The sequence below is a fragment of the Pan troglodytes genome, chromosome 1, assembly GCF_028858775.2.
Source record: "Pan troglodytes isolate AG18354 chromosome 1, NHGRI_mPanTro3-v2.0_pri, whole genome shotgun sequence".
NCBI classification, from domain to species: domain Eukaryota; kingdom Metazoa; phylum Chordata; class Mammalia; order Primates; family Hominidae; genus Pan; species Pan troglodytes.
Window position 1 is genome coordinate 191,608,702 of NC_072398.2, and position 18,393 is coordinate 191,627,094.

Below are 18,393 nucleotides of genomic sequence, written 5' to 3' on the forward strand. Positions count from 1 at the left end.
AAATCTAAATTTTAAAACACTTCTGAAATTGGGTGCAGTGGCTCTTGCTTGTAATCCCAGTTGCTGGGGAGGCTGAGACTCCTGGGAATCACTTGAGCCCAGGAGTTTGAGGATGCAGTGAGCTATGATCATGCCACTGCACTCCAGCCTGGGCAACAGAGCAGGACCCCATCTCAAAACAAAAAAGAACAAAAAAATCAAAAACACTCCTGAAAAACACAAAAGCAGATCTGACTAGATGGAAACACATCCATAAAAGTGCATGCGTATGTATTTGCTTATGTATGTATATGCGTTTGCATGAATAAATACATTTAGTGTGACCCACACAAAAATGCTAACTTCTCTAGAACTAATGAAGGTGATTCCTAAATTCACATAGAAAAATAAATGTCCAACTACACCTATGAAAAACTTTGAAAGAAAAAAAATGAGGAGGACTAGCTCTCTACCACACATTAAAATATACCATAAAGCCTCTATAATTAAAATAGTATGCTCTGGTACATGAATAGAAAGACCAGCAAAACAGAATAGAAAATCCAGAAATAGGCCGGGCGAGGTGGCTCATGCCTGTAATCTCAGCACTTTGGGAGGCCAAGGTGGGTGGATTACTTGAGGTCAGGAGTTCGAGACCAGCCTGGCCAACATGGTGAAACCCCGTCTCTGCTAAAAATACAAAAATTAGCCAGGCGTGGTGGCAGGCCCCTGTAATCCCAGCTACTTGGGAGCCTGAGGCAGGAGAATCGCTTGAACCTGGAAGGCAGAGGTTGCAGTGAGCCAAGATCATGCCACTGCACCCCAGCCTGGGTGACAGAACAAGATCCCATCTCAAAAAAAAAAAAAAGAAAAAAAAGAAAATCCAGAAATAGACTCAAAGACATATAAAAATTGTGTATATGATGAAGATGGTTTCTTAAATCTGGGGAAAAGATGGACTTTTCAAATAAATGATACAGGTTGGATATCCTTTATGCTTGGGACCAGAAGTGTTTTGAATTCCAGACTCTTCCAGATTTTGGAATATTTGCATTATACTTAGCAGTTGAGCATCCCTAATCTGAAGCTCTGAAATCTGAAGTGCTCCAATGAGTCTTTCCTTTGAGCATGACCTCTTGAGTGTCATGTCAGCTCTCAAAAAGTTTCAGATTTTGGGCTGGGTGTGGTGGCTCATGCCTGTAATCCCAGGCCTTTGGGAGGCTGAGGCAGGTGGATCACGAGGTCAGCAGATCGAGACCATCCTGGCTAACATGGTGAAACCCCATCTCTACTAAAAATACAAAAAAATTAGCCGGACGTGGTGGCGGGCGCCTGTAGTCCCAGCTACTTGGGAGGTTGAGGCAGAGAATGGCATGAACCCAGAAGGCAGAGCTTGCAGTGAGCTGAGATCGTGCCACTGCACTCCAGCCTCGGTGACAGAGCAAGACTCCGTCTCAAAAAAAAAAAAAAGTTTCAGATTTTGGAGCATTTCAGATTTTGGATTGGGACACTCAACTTCTATTATGAACAACTAGATAGACATAACAGAAAAAGGTAACATGATTCATACTTCAGAATAAGCTTAAATTGTTAAAAGATTCAAATGTAAAAAAAATTAAAACAAGTTTTAGAATAAAGCATGAATAAATTTTTTCATAACCTGGGTGTGACAAAAATCTTTTGAACTATGACTAAAAATACATATTTAATAAAATACTCATAAAATCTTCTATGTAGAACAAAAATTCCACATTTACGGCCGGGCGCGGTGGCTCACGCCTGTAATCCCAGCACTTTGGGAGGCCGAGGTGGGCGGATCACGAGGTCAGGAGATCGAGACCATCCTGGCTAACACGGTGAAACCCCGTCTCTACTAAAAATACAAAAAATTAGCCAGGCGCGGTGGCAGGCACCTGTAGTCCCAGCTGCTCAGGAGGCTGAGGCAGGAGAATGGCGTGAACCCGGGAGGCAGAGCTTGCAGTGAGCCGAGATCGCGCCACTGCACTCCAGCCTGGGCGACAGAGCGAGACTCCGTCTCAAAAAAAAAAAAAAATTCCACGTTTACATGGCAAAAAACACCATAAGTCAAAAGCACAATCTGGGAAACAATATTTCTAACATATCACAGATAAAGAATTAATCTCTCTAATATATAAGAACTCTAAAAAAAAAAAAAACTTTAAAAATTGAGAGAAAACCAAAAATCTTGACCAAAAAATGACAAAATACATGAACAGATAGTTCACAAATAAATGACTCTTAAATGTAAAAATACACTCAACCTCGCTCATAAGAGAAATAAAAATTAAAACCACATTCACATATCATGTTTTACCAATCACACCAGAAAAAAATTAAAAGCTTGATAATAAATTTTGTTGGTGAGGCTATAGGGGAAACAGGTACTCTAATACACTGCTGGTGGGAATGCAAAATGGTGAAATTTCAATGGAGGGGAATTTGGCTATTTCTAACAAAACTATACATGTATTTACCCTTTAATGCAACAACTCCACTCTAGGAACTTATTCTGAGGATACACTTCCAATATTATGGGAAAAAATACACACAGCTATTCAGTAGTAATAGCACAATTTCGGAAACAACAATTCAAATTTCCACCACGTATGAGTCTTGTTGGCCAGGTGTGGTGGCTCATGCCTCTAATCCCAGCACTGTGGGAGGCCGAGGCGGGCAGATCACTTGAGGTCAGGAGTTTGAGATCAGCCTGGCCAACATGGTGAAACCCCATCTCTACTAAAAATACAAAAAAACTACCCAGGCATCGTGGCAGGCACCTATAATCCCAGCTTCTTGGGAGGCTGAGGCAGGAGAATCACTTGAACCCAAGTGGAGGTTGAGGTTACAGTGAGCCAAGATCGTGCCACTGCACTTCAGCCTGGGCAACAGAGCGCAGAGTAAGACTCTGTCTCAAAAAAGAAAGAAAGAAAGAAAGAAAGAGTCTTGTTGATTAAACTGTAACTCTTCTACACAATGAAAGTATGGTTTAAAAAACGAAGATCTCTGTGAATCCATATTAAGTGATTTCCAAGACATATTAAGTAAAAAAGCAAAGGATTACGTAATATACCCTTCTTTTTTGTAAGGAAGAATGGAAAATAAGAATGTGTGTGTATGTTCATTTTGGTAAAAAGGAATAGAAAAAAATAAACCTGAAATGTGTTACTATGGGGATGGGTGAAAATGGGATGGAAGAGACAGGAAAGACAATGAGAATATATCCTTATTCACTTCCTATACCTTGAGTATAACTTTTTGAAGAGTTTTAACTTTTGACCTATGTTAATGCTTTACATATTTAAAAATAAGTTTAATCAACAAAGGTAGAAAAATAAAGTCCTAAAGTTGAATACAAATAGAAACAAATCTAATTATATAAGAAATTACAGAAAAAATAATTCAGGTAATTTTTGAACACAGTACATAGTGGGTCATAGGCTAAGGACAAAAACAAATCCAAAGAAATCTTCAATTTTATTTAGCAGGTTTGTTATTGGTAGAAATACTAATGTAATTCTAAAACTATCTTATATTTATTGTAGAATAAAACAAATAAGTAAATATATTAAAGTTGCTGGGAACTAGGGTTCTCCCTACAGGAAAGGAAGATACAAATGTGGAAAGGAGGAAGATTCCTATGGTGTTGAGTTGAGACTAGACTATCAGTATGATTTTATGATATAAGAAACATACACATATATTTCCTAACACTATCTATTAAAAAGAACCTAAAAGTAGTGACACTCCAGTAGCTCATCTAGTGTCCAGATTTGGTTTCTAAATATCATTCCCCACTAAAAGTGGGACTCCTTGGATAAATAGCTGATTTCAGATAGGGGACAAGGAAATACATTATTGTGCCACAAATATCTTAAGTTCCAAAAGTGCTCTTATGCTGAGGAAGACATGTCAAAAAGCCACAGGAGACAGCTTGAAGGGGCTCCCACCGACCACATTTGGGAAAACGTTAAGTATCATAAAGAATAATGGTAATAACAAATATAGAAGCCCATAATGATACTCTCTTTTATATTTTTATAAGAGAGGGAAAACAATTAGCAACTGGTGAATCTAGATGAAGAGTATGCTGGTGTTTAATGGACCATTTCTTCTGCTTTTCTGTAAGTTTGGAATCATTCAAAGCAAAAAGGAGAGCAAACCAAACCAAACAATGAGATTCCACTTTAATATGGAAAAAGTTAGAAAGCTGGATAAAGCGAAGGCAGCAATGCAGAGATACAGGAATGCTGAAGTACTACAGGTGGGAATGTGTGCTGGTACAGCCATTCTGGAGCTCAAATTGGCCACTACTGAGTCGAATTAAATTAATATATGCATATACTATGACTTGGCAGTTTTACTTCTGGATATATATCTGTGGTAGCTGTTAATACTTTTACCAAATATTTCTAGCTTTGCACCTTCTAGGTAAGTGGTGAGATTACATTTCCTCACCCTCTTGAAAGGTATAGGTGGTTTTGTGGAAAGTGCTTTCACTAATAAAATGTAAATAAATATAATATGCCCTTTTACCACTGAGGCAGTAATCATGAAAGCTTATATCAGGATGAAATCTCCATCAATCTGCATCCCTTGAGTGACTATGATGAACTGAGTGGCCCTGCTGATTTGGGTTGAACATGTAGTAAGAGTGAAAAATAAATATTGACTGTGTTGCTTAAAAAATGGACAAATGATACCTAGTTTACGGGATCACTGTAATAATTCCAAAGATAATGCAGGTAGTTTCCAGTATACTGACTGATGTAGTATGCGCTCAGCAAATACTGGTTCTCTCCCTGCCCTTCTCTTCCCTTTATTCTGCTAACATGGCAGATATATCCTCACCTGGATCTGTTGGAAGAAATGTGTAATATCTTGATCTGGCTGATTTCCAGAGGCCAGCATCCGACTTTTGTTTTCCATGAACTGCTGCAGCTTACCAGAGAGGTGTTCAAACATCTCTGCCTGGGGCAGAAGCTTCTTTAGGGAGCTCTCCTTTTCTTGCTGCTGTAGACAGAGCTGTTCGAACCGCTGGCTCACCTCTGCCAGTTTGCCCTGCAGCACTGCTGCTGTAGTACTGTCTGCTGTCTCCATGAATCGGGTCACCATCTCACGGGTGGCCTCCAAGCTGCTCTTTTGCCGAGCAATGTCCTGCTTCAATTTCTGTCATGAAGAACACGTCTGTCAGCTCCTGGTTCACTTATTCCAGGACATCTGAGCCACAAACTAATAACTATATGCTATCTCACAAGGGGGACTGGAGGACTGCAACCGAGCCTCCAGAATACCACACATCTCATCACCTTAGTTCTCCACCCCTTCTACCACATGACTTTGCTATCTCCACTTTCATTCCAGCTCAACTGGGTAGAAATATCTTTACATGGATTAGTTATCATTTCTAAATCTTATTAGATGATTCACAGATGTTAGGTTCCCTCTTGTTACTTTTTCAACATTATGTAATGATGGCACATAGCAAACATACCCTCTATGCTAGCTCTTGGGACACAGATCTTACCATATTTGTGGCTAAGGCTTCCTGGATGACTCCTGATGAGAGTGATGACACCTGCTTCCCTTCCAGGTTTTGTTCAACTTCCCCAATAGACTGTAACAGGCTCTCCAGGCTTTCCTGGACACTCTGAGATTGGGCAATTGCTTTCTGCAGCAGAGAAGATCGCTCAGCCAGGCTATAGGAGAGGCTTTGGAAGTGGCTGAGTATGGAATCTGAAAAATCAGGCCATGAAAAGAAAGAGTGGAGTCAATTTTTGTATTATGTTTTTAAAGACTTTATTATTAAATAATAATAATAATAATAATAATTATTATTATTATTATTATAGGGATGTGGTCTCAATATGTTGCCCAGGCTGGTCTTGAACTCCTGGCCTTAAGCAATCTTCCTACTTCGGCCTCCTAAAGTGCCTGGATTACAGGCATGAGCCACCATGCCCAGTCCTACACTGAACATAGTAATTGTAATAATAATTGACATTAAGACCAATAGAAGGAATAAGTTTGAAATGCATTAGTATCAGAGCCAAGTTCAATAAGCATTAGTTATTTACCGCATACAAAGAACCAGAAATTGTACTAGATGCTGAGGACTAAAGATACTTAAGTATCTTATCTGACATCTACAACTTAAGACTTTAAAACAGAGCATAGGCAGAGGAAGACGCATCACAATTAATGATAAAAATAAAATCTTAAGTGGTATATTAATACTAGAAGTACTGTCCTTGAGAAGCCCAGAAGGAAGAATAATTATCTTTCGTTTCTTTTGAGGAGTGGAATGGCTAAGCCAAGCTATTTAACATATGCATTACCTCACATACTTATCATTTTTTTGTGGTGAAAACACTTAAAATATACTCTCACAGCAATTTTCAAGTATACGATATATATGTGTGTGTGTGTATGTGTATGTGTGTATATACATATGTGTGTGTGTATATATATATATTTTTTATATATATATATTTTTTTTTTGAGACGGAGTCTTGCTGTGTTGCCCAGGCTGGAGTGCAGTGGCACGATCTCAGCTCACTGCAAGCTCCGCCTCCCAGGTTGACGCCATTCTCCTGCCTCAGCCTCCAGAGTAGCTGGGATTACAGGCGCCTGCCACCATGCCCGGCTATTTTTTTGTTTGTTTGTTTGTTTTGTATTTTTAGTAGAGACGGGGTTTCATCTTGTTGGCCAGGATGGTCTCGATCTCCTGACCTCGTGATCTGCCCGCCTCGGCCTTCCAAAGTGCTGGGATTACAGATGTGAGCCACCACGCCCGGCCTGTATACAATATATTGTTATTAACTATAGTCACCATGATATACTCTTGGCTACATCTTGAAGCATGGGCAAGATTTCACCACGCTTGGTAAGCATTCAATAAATGTTATCGGCTAAGCAATAGGAAAAACTTCAAGGGTAATACAATGTAAGTGGTTTACTTGGGAAAGAAAAGAAGTAGATGTGGCTAGAAGATAGATGCCTGGGGAAAAGGGACTGAAGCCAGATTGTGAAGGTCCTTCAATGGTGCAAGAATAAAGTTCATTAGAGGATAAGCTCTTTGATGACAATCTATGTCTATTCATGTTTATATTCTCAGCCTCTAGCCTGGCACCACAGATATTTGCACAACACAATGTGACATACTGCAGAATAGAGGTACATACTAGGAATTAAGGGAGTACTATTATACTGTTGCTGCTTTATACCTGTAGTTTCTTGAACATGCCTGTGGTCTGGGGCTGGCTCCCCTTCAATTTCCATTATGTCACGAGCTACTTTTTGGAGTTTTTCCACAGGTACTTGGTGCTCAGCCAATTCCTCCTGCAACTGCTGCTTGTCCATGAAAAAAACAAAAGAAAAACATCTAAGTAATCAAAGATGATTCTAGGAATCCGGAGCTACTGAACAGCTTTACAGAATAATTCTAAGTTTACCCATAGCCATAAATATTAGAAGCAAGTGTTTAGCACTCAGATCTCGTCCAAGGCATCCCAACCACTGCCTTTATTTTATGTAAGCATTTGCTTTATTTTGGGGTACTTTACACCATGGAATACAAGGTCTTGACACCACAACACAGCCTGTGTCCCGACTTACCTTTGTTGTTGCAAGCTGCTCCTGGAGAACTCCAGGGTCAGAGGCAACAGTATCTGAGAGGAGCTTCTCCACGTTGGCCTCACAAGCCTGCATCCAGGCCTGCAGGCTGTCAGCACTGTTTTGGAACTGATGATACTGGCCTAACAGCATATTCAGGTGAGATCCTAATCGTGTACACTGTGCCAGAGAAAGAAAGGTAAGCAGACTTAAGCAAGGTCAGGCCAAAGGCAGCAGCTGCCCAAAGAGGCCTGGCTTTGTTACAGACAACTCACTGTAACTTCAGATAAGGGTAGTGCCAGAACCCATGGATAGATGGGTAGCAATGATCTCTAAGTGTGGGTCCCCATTGTTTGCTCCATACTATTCACCTTGACCTTCTTACATTCCCAGGAAAATTTAATGAGATGTATGACAAGCTTCCAAAGAAATGAACATAAGGTTGCAGACAAAGGTAGGGGTTAAGAAGTGCAAAAAGTATTCTTTCTTGGGGATTACAAGTGTTGGCAGAAGGCATAAGACAAGTAAGAAGAGCTGACTGGATTCTAAACTTTAGAAGAGCGAGCAAGTTCTTTAGATAGGAAGGAAGGTAAGGATTCACCCTAGATGCTCTGTGAAATGAAGACAGAAATAAAGACTGTGCAATTGGTTTAAATTTCCCCTGTGTGCTATGTCTCTTGGGAGTCCAAGTCTGCTGGTCAGGATACAGGAAGGGGAATACTTCCACCTTCACCATCAGTGTGACATACTCCTGCCAGTGCTAGGTATTAGGTATTAGCTAGCTATCAGGCCTTTGGGCTAGTACCTATGTATTTTACATTTTGTGCATTGTTTGTGAAGACCTTCTGCCCGTGGTCCAAGTATAAATCAGCTCTCCTACTGTGTCCTGGAGTTCTTATTCTGAGCCCCAGACACTACCTACATTGTGTGAAGGCTGCCATGATTGTTTCACCAAGGATGCCAGGAACTGCCCCCTTACCTTTGAGTGGAGAGCAGTGTATCTTTCTGTTGCATCCTTCAACTTGTCCTTTACTAAGTTTCCAATTTCTGATGGTTCTTTGCCTTCCTTAAAACTGTTTTCCATGTCCAAGACTTTCTGTCCTGAGATAGTCACAAATCTCAAGTCTCCTTTGTGGGAAATGACATCCTCTGAGAAGCTTCCTTGCCGCTTTAGCAGGGAGGGAAGGGCCTCGGGGCTGCTGCCTCCCTTATGCATGTTCTCCAGCTCTTTCTCGGATCGTTCCAACCAGCTTTCAAACTCTCTATGATCCTGCAGAAATTTCTGCAACTCATCCTGAAGTGTCTGCACCTGCTTCAGTTCTGCCTCTGATTGGGCCAGGGAAGTAGAGTATTGCTCCTTTAGCTCTCCCAGCTTCTGTTGCAGCATCTGTTGCTCCTCAGGTGTGAGATTGTGGCCATGCTGATCCAAGAAGGCCTGAGCTGACTGGGTGGCCAGAATGAAATTTTGCTGCTGGGACAGCAATTCTTGGTGACGGGCCTGGTAAAAAAAAATCCCCCCAAACAAAGGACAATCAGTAGGGAATCCACAATAATTTGAGGTATACAAGACTGGACTTCATACTCCATGTGAGGTCTGCTTACATTAAGCCTTGGTCTTTTCACCCACATTGCTGTCAAATCATACACCTCTCTCAGTTTTGCTGCATCTCACATTTTTCCCTGTTAACTTCATTTTATTCAGTTCAGCCCCTTGTTTTAGGTATAGCCCTTTAATTTAGATGCTGACTCTTAAGTTGTACTTATAATCTTCAAGGACCATCTACCTATAAGCTAGAAGTAGGGAGAGGTCTCTACCTCTACTCAATAGATCACTTTTCCAGCTGCTCAGAAATCACCAATATCAGTCACTCTCTAAACAGTATGCCACATGCTAATCCCCTCTGAACTGACACGTATAGGACTTTATGGTTTTCAAAGAGATTTTACATGTATTATCTCATTTGCTTTGTGGCACGACCTATAATGTAGGTAGACAATATAATACCCATATTAAGAGTAAGTGAATACCAAAAAGACGTTATATATCTTGACTAAGGTCATGCAGTTTGTTAAGGAACAGAACTGCAACTCAAACCTGACTCTCTTCGCTAAACTGTACAAATGGACAACTAATAATCATCTACATTAGTGGAAGGGTAGCTGAATAAATCATACATGTGACAATATAAAAATTGTAAGTTCGGCCAGGCATGGTGGCTCATGTCTGTAATCCCAGTACTTTGGGAGGCCGAGGCGGGCAGATCACAAGGTCAAGAGATTGAGACCATTCTGGCCAATATGGTGAAACCCTGTCTCTACTGAAAATACAAAAATTAGCTGGGCATGGTGGCACGTGCCTGTAATCCCAGCTACTTGGGAGGCTGAGGCAGGAGAATTGCTTGAACCTGGGAGGCAGAGATTGCAGTGAGCCAAGACCCTGCCACTGCACTCCAGCCTGGCAACAGACTTGAGACTCCATCTCAAAAAAAAAAAAAAAATGCAAGTTCTTAACTGTGAAATATGTCACTCATGTGTCCATGAAGACTGTCCCTACTAGGAAAAGCCATGGAAAATTAATTCAATAATTAGAGATTAAACTGTATTTCTGGGTAATAATAAGTAATTTGTACTTTTTATTTGTATGTACTGTGTCTATGTGCTTATACATAGACCTTCTTTCTATTCCAATGGAATGAGTTCTTTGAGGAGAGCTGTGAGTTTTTGTTTTGAAACATATATTGGGATGTTCTTCCTGAATCTAGAAGACAGTGGGAGTTGTCAGTGTTCCTGACTACCTATACTGTTTACGCCACTACTTAGAGAAGGACTACAGATCATCGTCTAGTTTTAGCTTGTATCAACAGCAACCTGATAGCCTCAGCTTCCCACATCATTTCAAGAAAGCTGAGTGACTAGGAGGCTGATGCAGGAGTATCACTGAAGCTAGGTTTTTGAGATCAGCCTGAGCAACAACATAGCAAGACTGTCTCTTAAAAAAAAAAAATTAATGAGGCATGGTGAGTCCACACCTGTTGCAGTGAGCTATGATCGTACCACTGTACTTCAGCCTGGGTGGCAAAGTGAGGCCTCATGTCTTTAAAAAATAAAAAAAAGCTGGGCGCAGTGGCTCACGCCTATAATCCCAGCACTTTGGGAGGCCAAGGTGGGTGGATCACGAGGCCAAGAGATCGAGACCATGCTGGCCAACATGGTGAAACCCCGTCTCTACTAAGAATACAAAAATTAGCTGGGTGTGATGGCGTGCACCTGTAATCCCAGCTACTCAGGAAGCTGAGGCAGGAGAATGGCTTGAACCCGGGAGGCAGAGGTTGCAGTGAGCCGAGACTGTGCCACTGCACTCCAGCCTGGCGACAGAGTGAGACTCCGTCTCAAAAAAAAAAAAAAAAAAAGCAGAAGAAAAAAAGAAAGCTGGAATGACAAATATATCTTGCTCAATTAGATAGTGAAGTGGGAGCGGTACTACAACCTTGTCTGTATATCACCTAGGTGTCCTTCATTCTCACCTTCCAACTCATCTACCTATAAGGCAGTTTCCTTCCTAGAATGGAGATACCACTTGATTAGGTTGACTGCTGCCAGCAAAAGGTGTCAGAGGCGCCCTATGACAGCAGAACCATTTTTGCTCTGTCCTCTTATAAGACTACCAGGGCTTTGGGGGACACATTATAATGGACCTTCGAAAAGCGTCATGCAAGAGGCAGAAATCCTATTAATATAAAATATGACAATGGTCCACAAAGGCCACTGAACACAAGTATTCCAGCTAAGCCAATATTTTTTCTATAAAGGTGTCACCACTAAAATATATGATCCATGTGTTTTAAGTGTCCTAAATATGTAATCTTCTTTCAATCATTCAATAGAATGTGCCTGTATATGCCAGTTGATGCCCTTGAAGATGGTTTACTTGGTTGGCTCACTGGCTTATTTCTAATTCCTGGCATATGGCAGCTATTCAGTAATTACTAAATGAATAAATAAATGAGTAGAAATAAACAGTAAGAAGTGACTTCTGCTTTTTTGTTTTGTTTTGTTACAGAACAGGCAGCCTGTAAGAAACAGTGTGCGTTTTCAAGCCTAGCATCTAGAGGGCAATACAGACAACAAAACAATATCGAATGAGAAATGCTACAAAGTAGGAAAGGGTATAAGAGGAACTTATAGGCTGGGCACCTGTAATCCCAACACTTTGGGAGGTGAGCAAATCACCCGAGGTCAGGAGTTTGAGACCAGTCTGGCCAACATAGTGAAACCCCATCTCTACTAAAAATACAAAACTTAGCTAGGCATGGTGGCACATGCCTGTAATCTTAGCTACTTGGGAGGCTGATGCATGAGAATTGCTTGACTCCAGGAGATGGAGGTTGCGGTGAGCTGGGATCGCGCCACTGCACTCCACCCTGGGTAACAGAGCAAGACTCTGTCTCAAAAAATAAATAAATAAATAAATAAAATCAAAGAAAGAAGAGCACATGGGGGAATATATACCCTAACTTTGGTGAGTGGTGGTGAATTAAGGGCTTCCTAGAGGAAGTGAACTCTAAGCTGAGATCTGAAGAATGAGTAAAAATTAACAAATAGCTGGGCCCCCTCCATTACTTTATGCAATGGAGAAGCAAGTAAGTTCCAAGAGCATGTAAAGGCCCAGAGGAAAGTGAGAGCACAGTTTAGCCAATAAACTGAAAGGAATCAATATAAGCAGATGCTCAAGTATAAAGGAAGGTGACAGATAAGGCCAAATAAGTAGACTAGATCCCAGTGGGTAGGGGCTGAGAGGAGAGTTAACCAGGTAATCTTGAGGGCAACAGGGAACCATAAAAAGGGCTAAGCAAGAATATGGCATTTTAGAAAGATTCCTTAGTAGTAAGGAGAATGGACTGGAAGGTAAAAACCAAGAGGCAAGAAGACCAGTAGAAGCTACTATAATAATACCAGTGAAAGCAGACAGTGGTTCTAAACTACAATAATATCTCAATAAAGATGAAGAAGTATAGCTGACTTTGAAAGAAATATAATTACCATAAGATTTGATGACTGATTTGACGTAGGAGAGTAAGAGAGAGAATGGAATCTAGGATGATGTCCAGTTCAGACAATGAAGTGGGAATAAAGGAAAGAGAATGTTTAATTGTGGGAGGAGTATCATAGGAAATAGGAGTTCCATTTTCAGGCTGATGTGCTTATGGGCCCAAGTTGCAAATAGGCAGACAGATTTATATACGGTTTTGAAGCTCGGGACAGAAATCAGGGCTGGAAGGAAATGCATACACAGAATTCATTAGTGCAAATGGCAATTACAGTGTTGTGAGTAGATGAGACTGCCCAAGGAAAGTATGTTCTGAAAGATAAAAAGAGGGCCTAGGATACACCTGGAAACATCAGTATTTGAAAACCTGGCCAGAGGAAAGTAAGAAAGATGGTCAGGGCAGAGTAGTATTATGGAAACCAAGGGAGAAAGTATTTCAAGAGGAGTGGCCAACAGTGTCAAAGCTGCTGAGACAACAAAGAAGATACAAACTGAGAAGTGCTCACTGGATTTAGGGGCAAGGTGATTGTGGTTACTTGCTCAGGGCAGGAGAGATTTCTCTAACATAGTGAGGATAAGCTAACACCCTTACCTTCATCATCTCACATTGCTTGTCCAGTTTCTCTGGGGCTTGATTCACCCCCATGTAACCATCAGTGGTGTCCAAGGCTCCTTTCTCTAAGCTAGCTCCCGAGAGCTGCTCCATTCCTGGAAGGTTGGTCAGCAGCTGTCCACCAGATGATCCTACTGAAGTTACCCAATCCAGGAGAGCATCGATCTTCTTCTTGTTCTCTGCCAGTTCCTTTGCTGCTTTACTCTGAAAGCCACAGAGGTAGTCTAGTGAGAAGGCTTTACATACTCAATCATACAACCACAGGTTAAGTAATGGGGTAAAGGGGAGGAGATAATTTTATGCTAATTCTAAGACTGGGTATAAACAGTCTTTGCACATACAAAAGAGAATTCATATATTTTAAAATCTTTTGAAAAATTATTAAAAATATCTCTACATTTCATTATATCTTACTGCTTTAAAAAAAAAAAAAGAGGCAGGACACAGTGGCTCACTTCAGGATCAGGAGTTTGAGACAAGCCTGGTCAACACGGTGAAACCCCATCTCTACTAAAAATACAAAAAATTATCTGGGTGTGGTGGTGCATGCCTGTAGACGCAGCTACTCAGGAGGCTGAGACACGAGTATCGTTTGAACCTGGGAGGTGGAGGTTGCAGTAAGCCAAGATCGTGCCACTGCACTCCAGCTTCGGTGACACGGCAATACTCTGTCTCAAAACAAAACAAATCCTAGGATTCAGAAATATTTTATTTAGAGGTCATTTAGTCCTGCCACCCCAGGAAGCTTCACAGAATCTTTTGAGGTACACAGAAGTGCCGGACTGGCTTGGTAGGGTAAGAAATAGCACAGTCACATTCAGTTACCTGGCTGCTCTTTCCTAAAGGAAAGACAAACTTCTTTCATCCTTTCCTCAACTAAACAGAACATTTAGCTCTTTTTAAATTTTTTCTCTCACCTGAGGCTATAGGGAAACATTTAATTCTTCAACTTGCCACTGAAATTATATTTACTGGCTCTACATGTATTTTAATAGATTAAATAGGTTATGCCAAGTTATATATTCATCTATTTCAAAATTCATCTTCAGGTAATTTATTTTTCTTTTCCATGTTCTCTACTTTCCTCATTAGTGTCAGCATCCAAGGCTAAACAAAGAATTCAAATTCAATCTGCCAGTGCTGAGTGGGGTGCAGAAGGTCATTTGAGACTTTGGCTTCTCTTTGGTTTATCCCAGTGCCACGATTCCCATCGTAACTATAGAGGCAGCTCGGGGACAGCTTTTGGCTCACTAAGACTTCATAGATATTTTTCCCTAGTACTCTTAGATCACCAGTCTAGACTCATATTAAAATATGTCATTTGGCCAGGCATGGTGACTCACACCTGTAATCCCAGCACTTTGGGAGGCCGAGGCAGGAGGATCACTTGAGGTCAGGAGTTTGAGACCAGCTTGGTCCACATGGTGAAACCCCATCTCTACTAAAAAATACAAAAATTAGCTGGGTGTGGTGGCATGCGTCTGTAGTCCCAGCTACTCAGGAGGCTGAGGCACGAGAATCACTCAAACCCAGGAAGTGGAGGTTGCAGTGAGTTGAGATTGCACCACTGTACTCCAGTCTTGGCAACAGAGCAAAACTCTGTCTCAAAAAAAAAAAAAAAAAAAAAGCCATTTGCTTTTTTTCTCCCCATAATAATACTCTTCCTCACTAAGTTCTTTCTGATATTTTTCAATTAGTCAGAGGACTGAGTATACAGATAGCAAGATGTTTGGGGGTTGGGGGAGGAATAGGAATATGTACTTTTTACCAACTGTCCTGACTTAAATTCCTCCTGGACATTTCTTGTAAAAATAAAGATTCTTGTAAAAACACAGACTAGCCAGCCTGGCCAACCTGGTGAAACCCCATCTCTACTAAAAATACAAAAATTAGCTAGGTGTGGTGACAGGCACCTGTAATCCCAGCTACTTGGGAGGCTGAAGCTGAGGCAGGAGAATCACTTGAACCTGGCAGGCAGAGGTTGCAGTAAGCCGAGATCATGCCACTGCACTCCAGCCTGGGTGACAGAGATTCCGTCTCAAAAAACAAAAACCAGACTAGCTCCTGAAGTAGCCCTTCCTCATGATTCTGTGCATGCTATAAGCCTGTTTTCCCCTCACTGCCTTTTATTTGTGTTGGTACCAAAATTTTCTTTTTTGAAAAATATCAAGTTTCATAGCACTCTATTACCTTTTCAGTCTCCTGCTGTAAGGCGGAGGTCACTGCTTCCTCCAGTTCCTTCTGGGCCACACGTGTCTCTTCCTGGAGCGCCTCATATTGCTCCTTAGCCTGATGAAGCTTTTCCCGAAGAGCTGTCAACTCACGTGGGCTCAGCTTGGTCTGATTCTCTTCCATGAACCCCTCAATGTCCTTGACAACAGTGGCAAATGAGGTGGCACGATTCTGAATGTCATCCTGTAAATCCTTAACACAAGAAAATAGGAATGGCAGAGCCTTCGACTTTAGTGCTTCTAAGTCCTCTAACGGTATAAAGATGGAATGGCTAGGATGACATATAGTCCTGTATATAGTCCCTGACTACAATTTGCTTCAGGTTTAGGCTTAAATCAATGCAAAGAAATTTGATTTTGTTTTCTAAGCAAATATTTAGTGAAGCCAAAAAAGGAGGTTGTCCATAAACATGAACATGAGAGATTTTTCATTTTGCAATGCATTATCCTCAAAGAGATCATTCTTTCCATAAAGAAGTGTTGACAACATGATCTTAGCAGAGTCGAGGCCTGATGGGCCCTTATACTCTCTTGGGTATCACTCCTTATCCTTAATGTGGCCTGCGGGGTCCAGTGTGATACAGGTCCCACTTACCCCTCCAACTTCAACTTTCCCTAATTTTCCTCTTGTTCTTTGCAGTCCAGTCGAACTAGCTTTCTTTCGGTTCTTGAATATGTTGTGCTCAATACCATACCCACCTCAAGACCAATATATAAGCCTCTGCCTGGTATGTTCTCTTCCTCCTCCTACCTCTTCATGCATTAACGCCTACATATCTTTCATTTCTCAAGTTTAGGTGACATTTCTTCAAGATAATCTTTTCTGAAATCCTAGACTAGATTGGGTCTCTCTGCTATATGTTCTCATATGAGTTTTCCTTCACAGATATAACAGTTAATAATTTTATGTTCATTTTTATAATAACCTGTATAATTTCTGTATGCCCTGCTAGACTGTGTGCTTCACAAGGCCAGGGATGATGTCTGTTTACCATTATTGCTAACCCTTGAGCACTAAATATTTGTTGAAGGAATGAAAAAATCACCAGGCATGGTGGCTCAAGCCTGTTATCCTAACACTTTGAGAGGCCAAGGCCACGGCAGGAGGATTGCTTGAGCCCAGAGTTTGAGACCAGCTTTGGCAACATAGTGATACCCCATCTCTACAAAAAAATTAAAAAATTAGGACATGGTGGCTCATGACTTTGTCCCAGCTCCTGGGGAGGCTGAGGTGGGAGGATTGCCTGAGCCCAGGAGATCGAAGCTGCAGTGAGCCAAGATAACGCCACTGTACTCCAGCCTGAGCTATAGAGCGAGACTTTGTGTTAAAATTGACAGATTCACACTGACCTTCAAGTCACTTTGGTTCTTCTGCAAAGCAGAGAGATCCCGCTGGGTGGTTCTGCCTTGGTGGCCTGCCAGTGCTCTTTCTGCCTGTCCTACCCAACTGCAAAGATCCTCCAGTTGCTGGTGACAGGTATTTTGTTGTTTCTGCAGGGTCTAATTAAAATGCAAAGGGGTCAAGAGACATTTCGTAATTCACATTTTGCAAATACAAGAAACTCCCTGAAATGTAAAACAGGAAGGTTATATCTCAAGGATGGAAAAGTTGGTGGGAGACTAGAATAGGAAAAGACACAGAAATCATATTTGGAAAGCTCCCCTCATTTGGACAGTCCATTGATCTGGGTCTACGGATTGGATAATCAGGATAATTATGAGAATGTTTCTAGTTCAGGTTTTGGTTTGAGAGCTCCTTCACCAGACTGCTGTTATTATCTTTGGAAATGGAGAAGAAAGAGCCCAGATGCTTGAAATCCACACATGATAATAGTGATGATAATAATTTAGTGGTTCTGATCAATCCCTCCACTAGAACCAGAGATTTGCTACATAATATGCAAAAGTAGAATTGGAGTAGAAAGAAAAATCAAAGACCTGGATAATTCATAAGTTAATCGAGCTTCTTAATAATTGAGCTGACTTTATAAATCAAATGTCTCATCAATCCAGAGACTCATTAAATAAAATGATTACACGCCAGGCATGAAGGGCTAGATTTGGCTATTTTGAGAAGGAAAGTGCCCAAGAATAGCAACTGGCTCAGTCCTTTAGGTGTCTACACTAATATCAAAGGAACAGGCCAGGCCCAAGGAGAGAGAGGGAATATGTTTCTGTGCCTGATCCTTTCTCTAGATTTTATCTCAGTTGTATGACATTGAAGCACCTGACTGAGCAATTGAGCATGATGTGTTCTCCTGACCATCCTTCTAAAACCATTTTCCACCAGTTTCTACCTTCTGATGGCGCTTTAGTCACCTGCACTTACAAACAGGTGCCCAAATTGGCCCTCTCTCCCCCTCTTTAGGACAAATAGAAGGGCTCTGGAAGAGAACTCCTAAGAGCTCTTCAGCTGTAAAACAGGATCTTCATGGGTTAGGATGGGTGCAGACTGAATCTGAAAAAAGCAAAGCAAACAAGTTAACACAGAGACATACACACACATCCAAGGCAAATATTGAGAGAAGCAGAGCATTTCTGACAATAACAAGGTTAATAAGCATTGTGGAATTAATTACATGCTCAGGGAGAATGTTCACATGCAGTTCTATCACCTGCTGCAGCTCAGGAGTCTACCCTGAATCTGGGCTGGGTCTTGTCTTAATGTGGCTCAGATGAATTTTACTTCATTAATTATCCAAAGGTTATATCATGCTATATAAACTCCTGAATGCGAGTATTGCACATGCTCAGTTTTCAAAGGTAACCTAAAGCTTTCCATTAATATATCTCAATTTCAATATAGTTGAAAAAATGAGACAGTAATACAGGACATATGGCACCAACTACCCTAATTCCCTTAAAGTCTGATTCAAAAGCTCAATTTTTTG

At 41.1% G+C, this 18,393-nt stretch overlaps 1 protein-coding gene across 39 annotated transcripts in view; it reads right to left on the minus strand.

The window, feature by feature from the left end:
• The window catches only part of MACF1 (microtubule actin crosslinking factor 1), a 378,870-nt gene that overhangs the window by 120,020 nt on the left and 240,457 nt on the right, over positions 1-18,393 (minus strand). For all 39 annotated transcript variants that reach the window (XM_063782390.1, XM_063782385.1, XM_063782389.1 and 36 more), the window contains 8 exons: positions 16,853-17,002; positions 15,462-15,695; positions 13,251-13,475; positions 8,591-9,109; positions 7,615-7,791; positions 7,224-7,347; positions 5,525-5,733; positions 4,849-5,166 (listed from right to left, as the gene is read on the minus strand). In XM_063782390.1, coding sequence (XP_063638460.1) covers positions 4,849-5,166; positions 5,525-5,733; positions 7,224-7,347; positions 7,615-7,791; positions 8,591-9,109; positions 13,251-13,475; positions 15,462-15,695; positions 16,853-17,002 — 1,956 coding nt within the window. The remainder of the gene's footprint in view (positions 1-4,848; positions 5,167-5,524; positions 5,734-7,223; positions 7,348-7,614; positions 7,792-8,590; positions 9,110-13,250; positions 13,476-15,461; positions 15,696-16,852; positions 17,003-18,393) is intronic.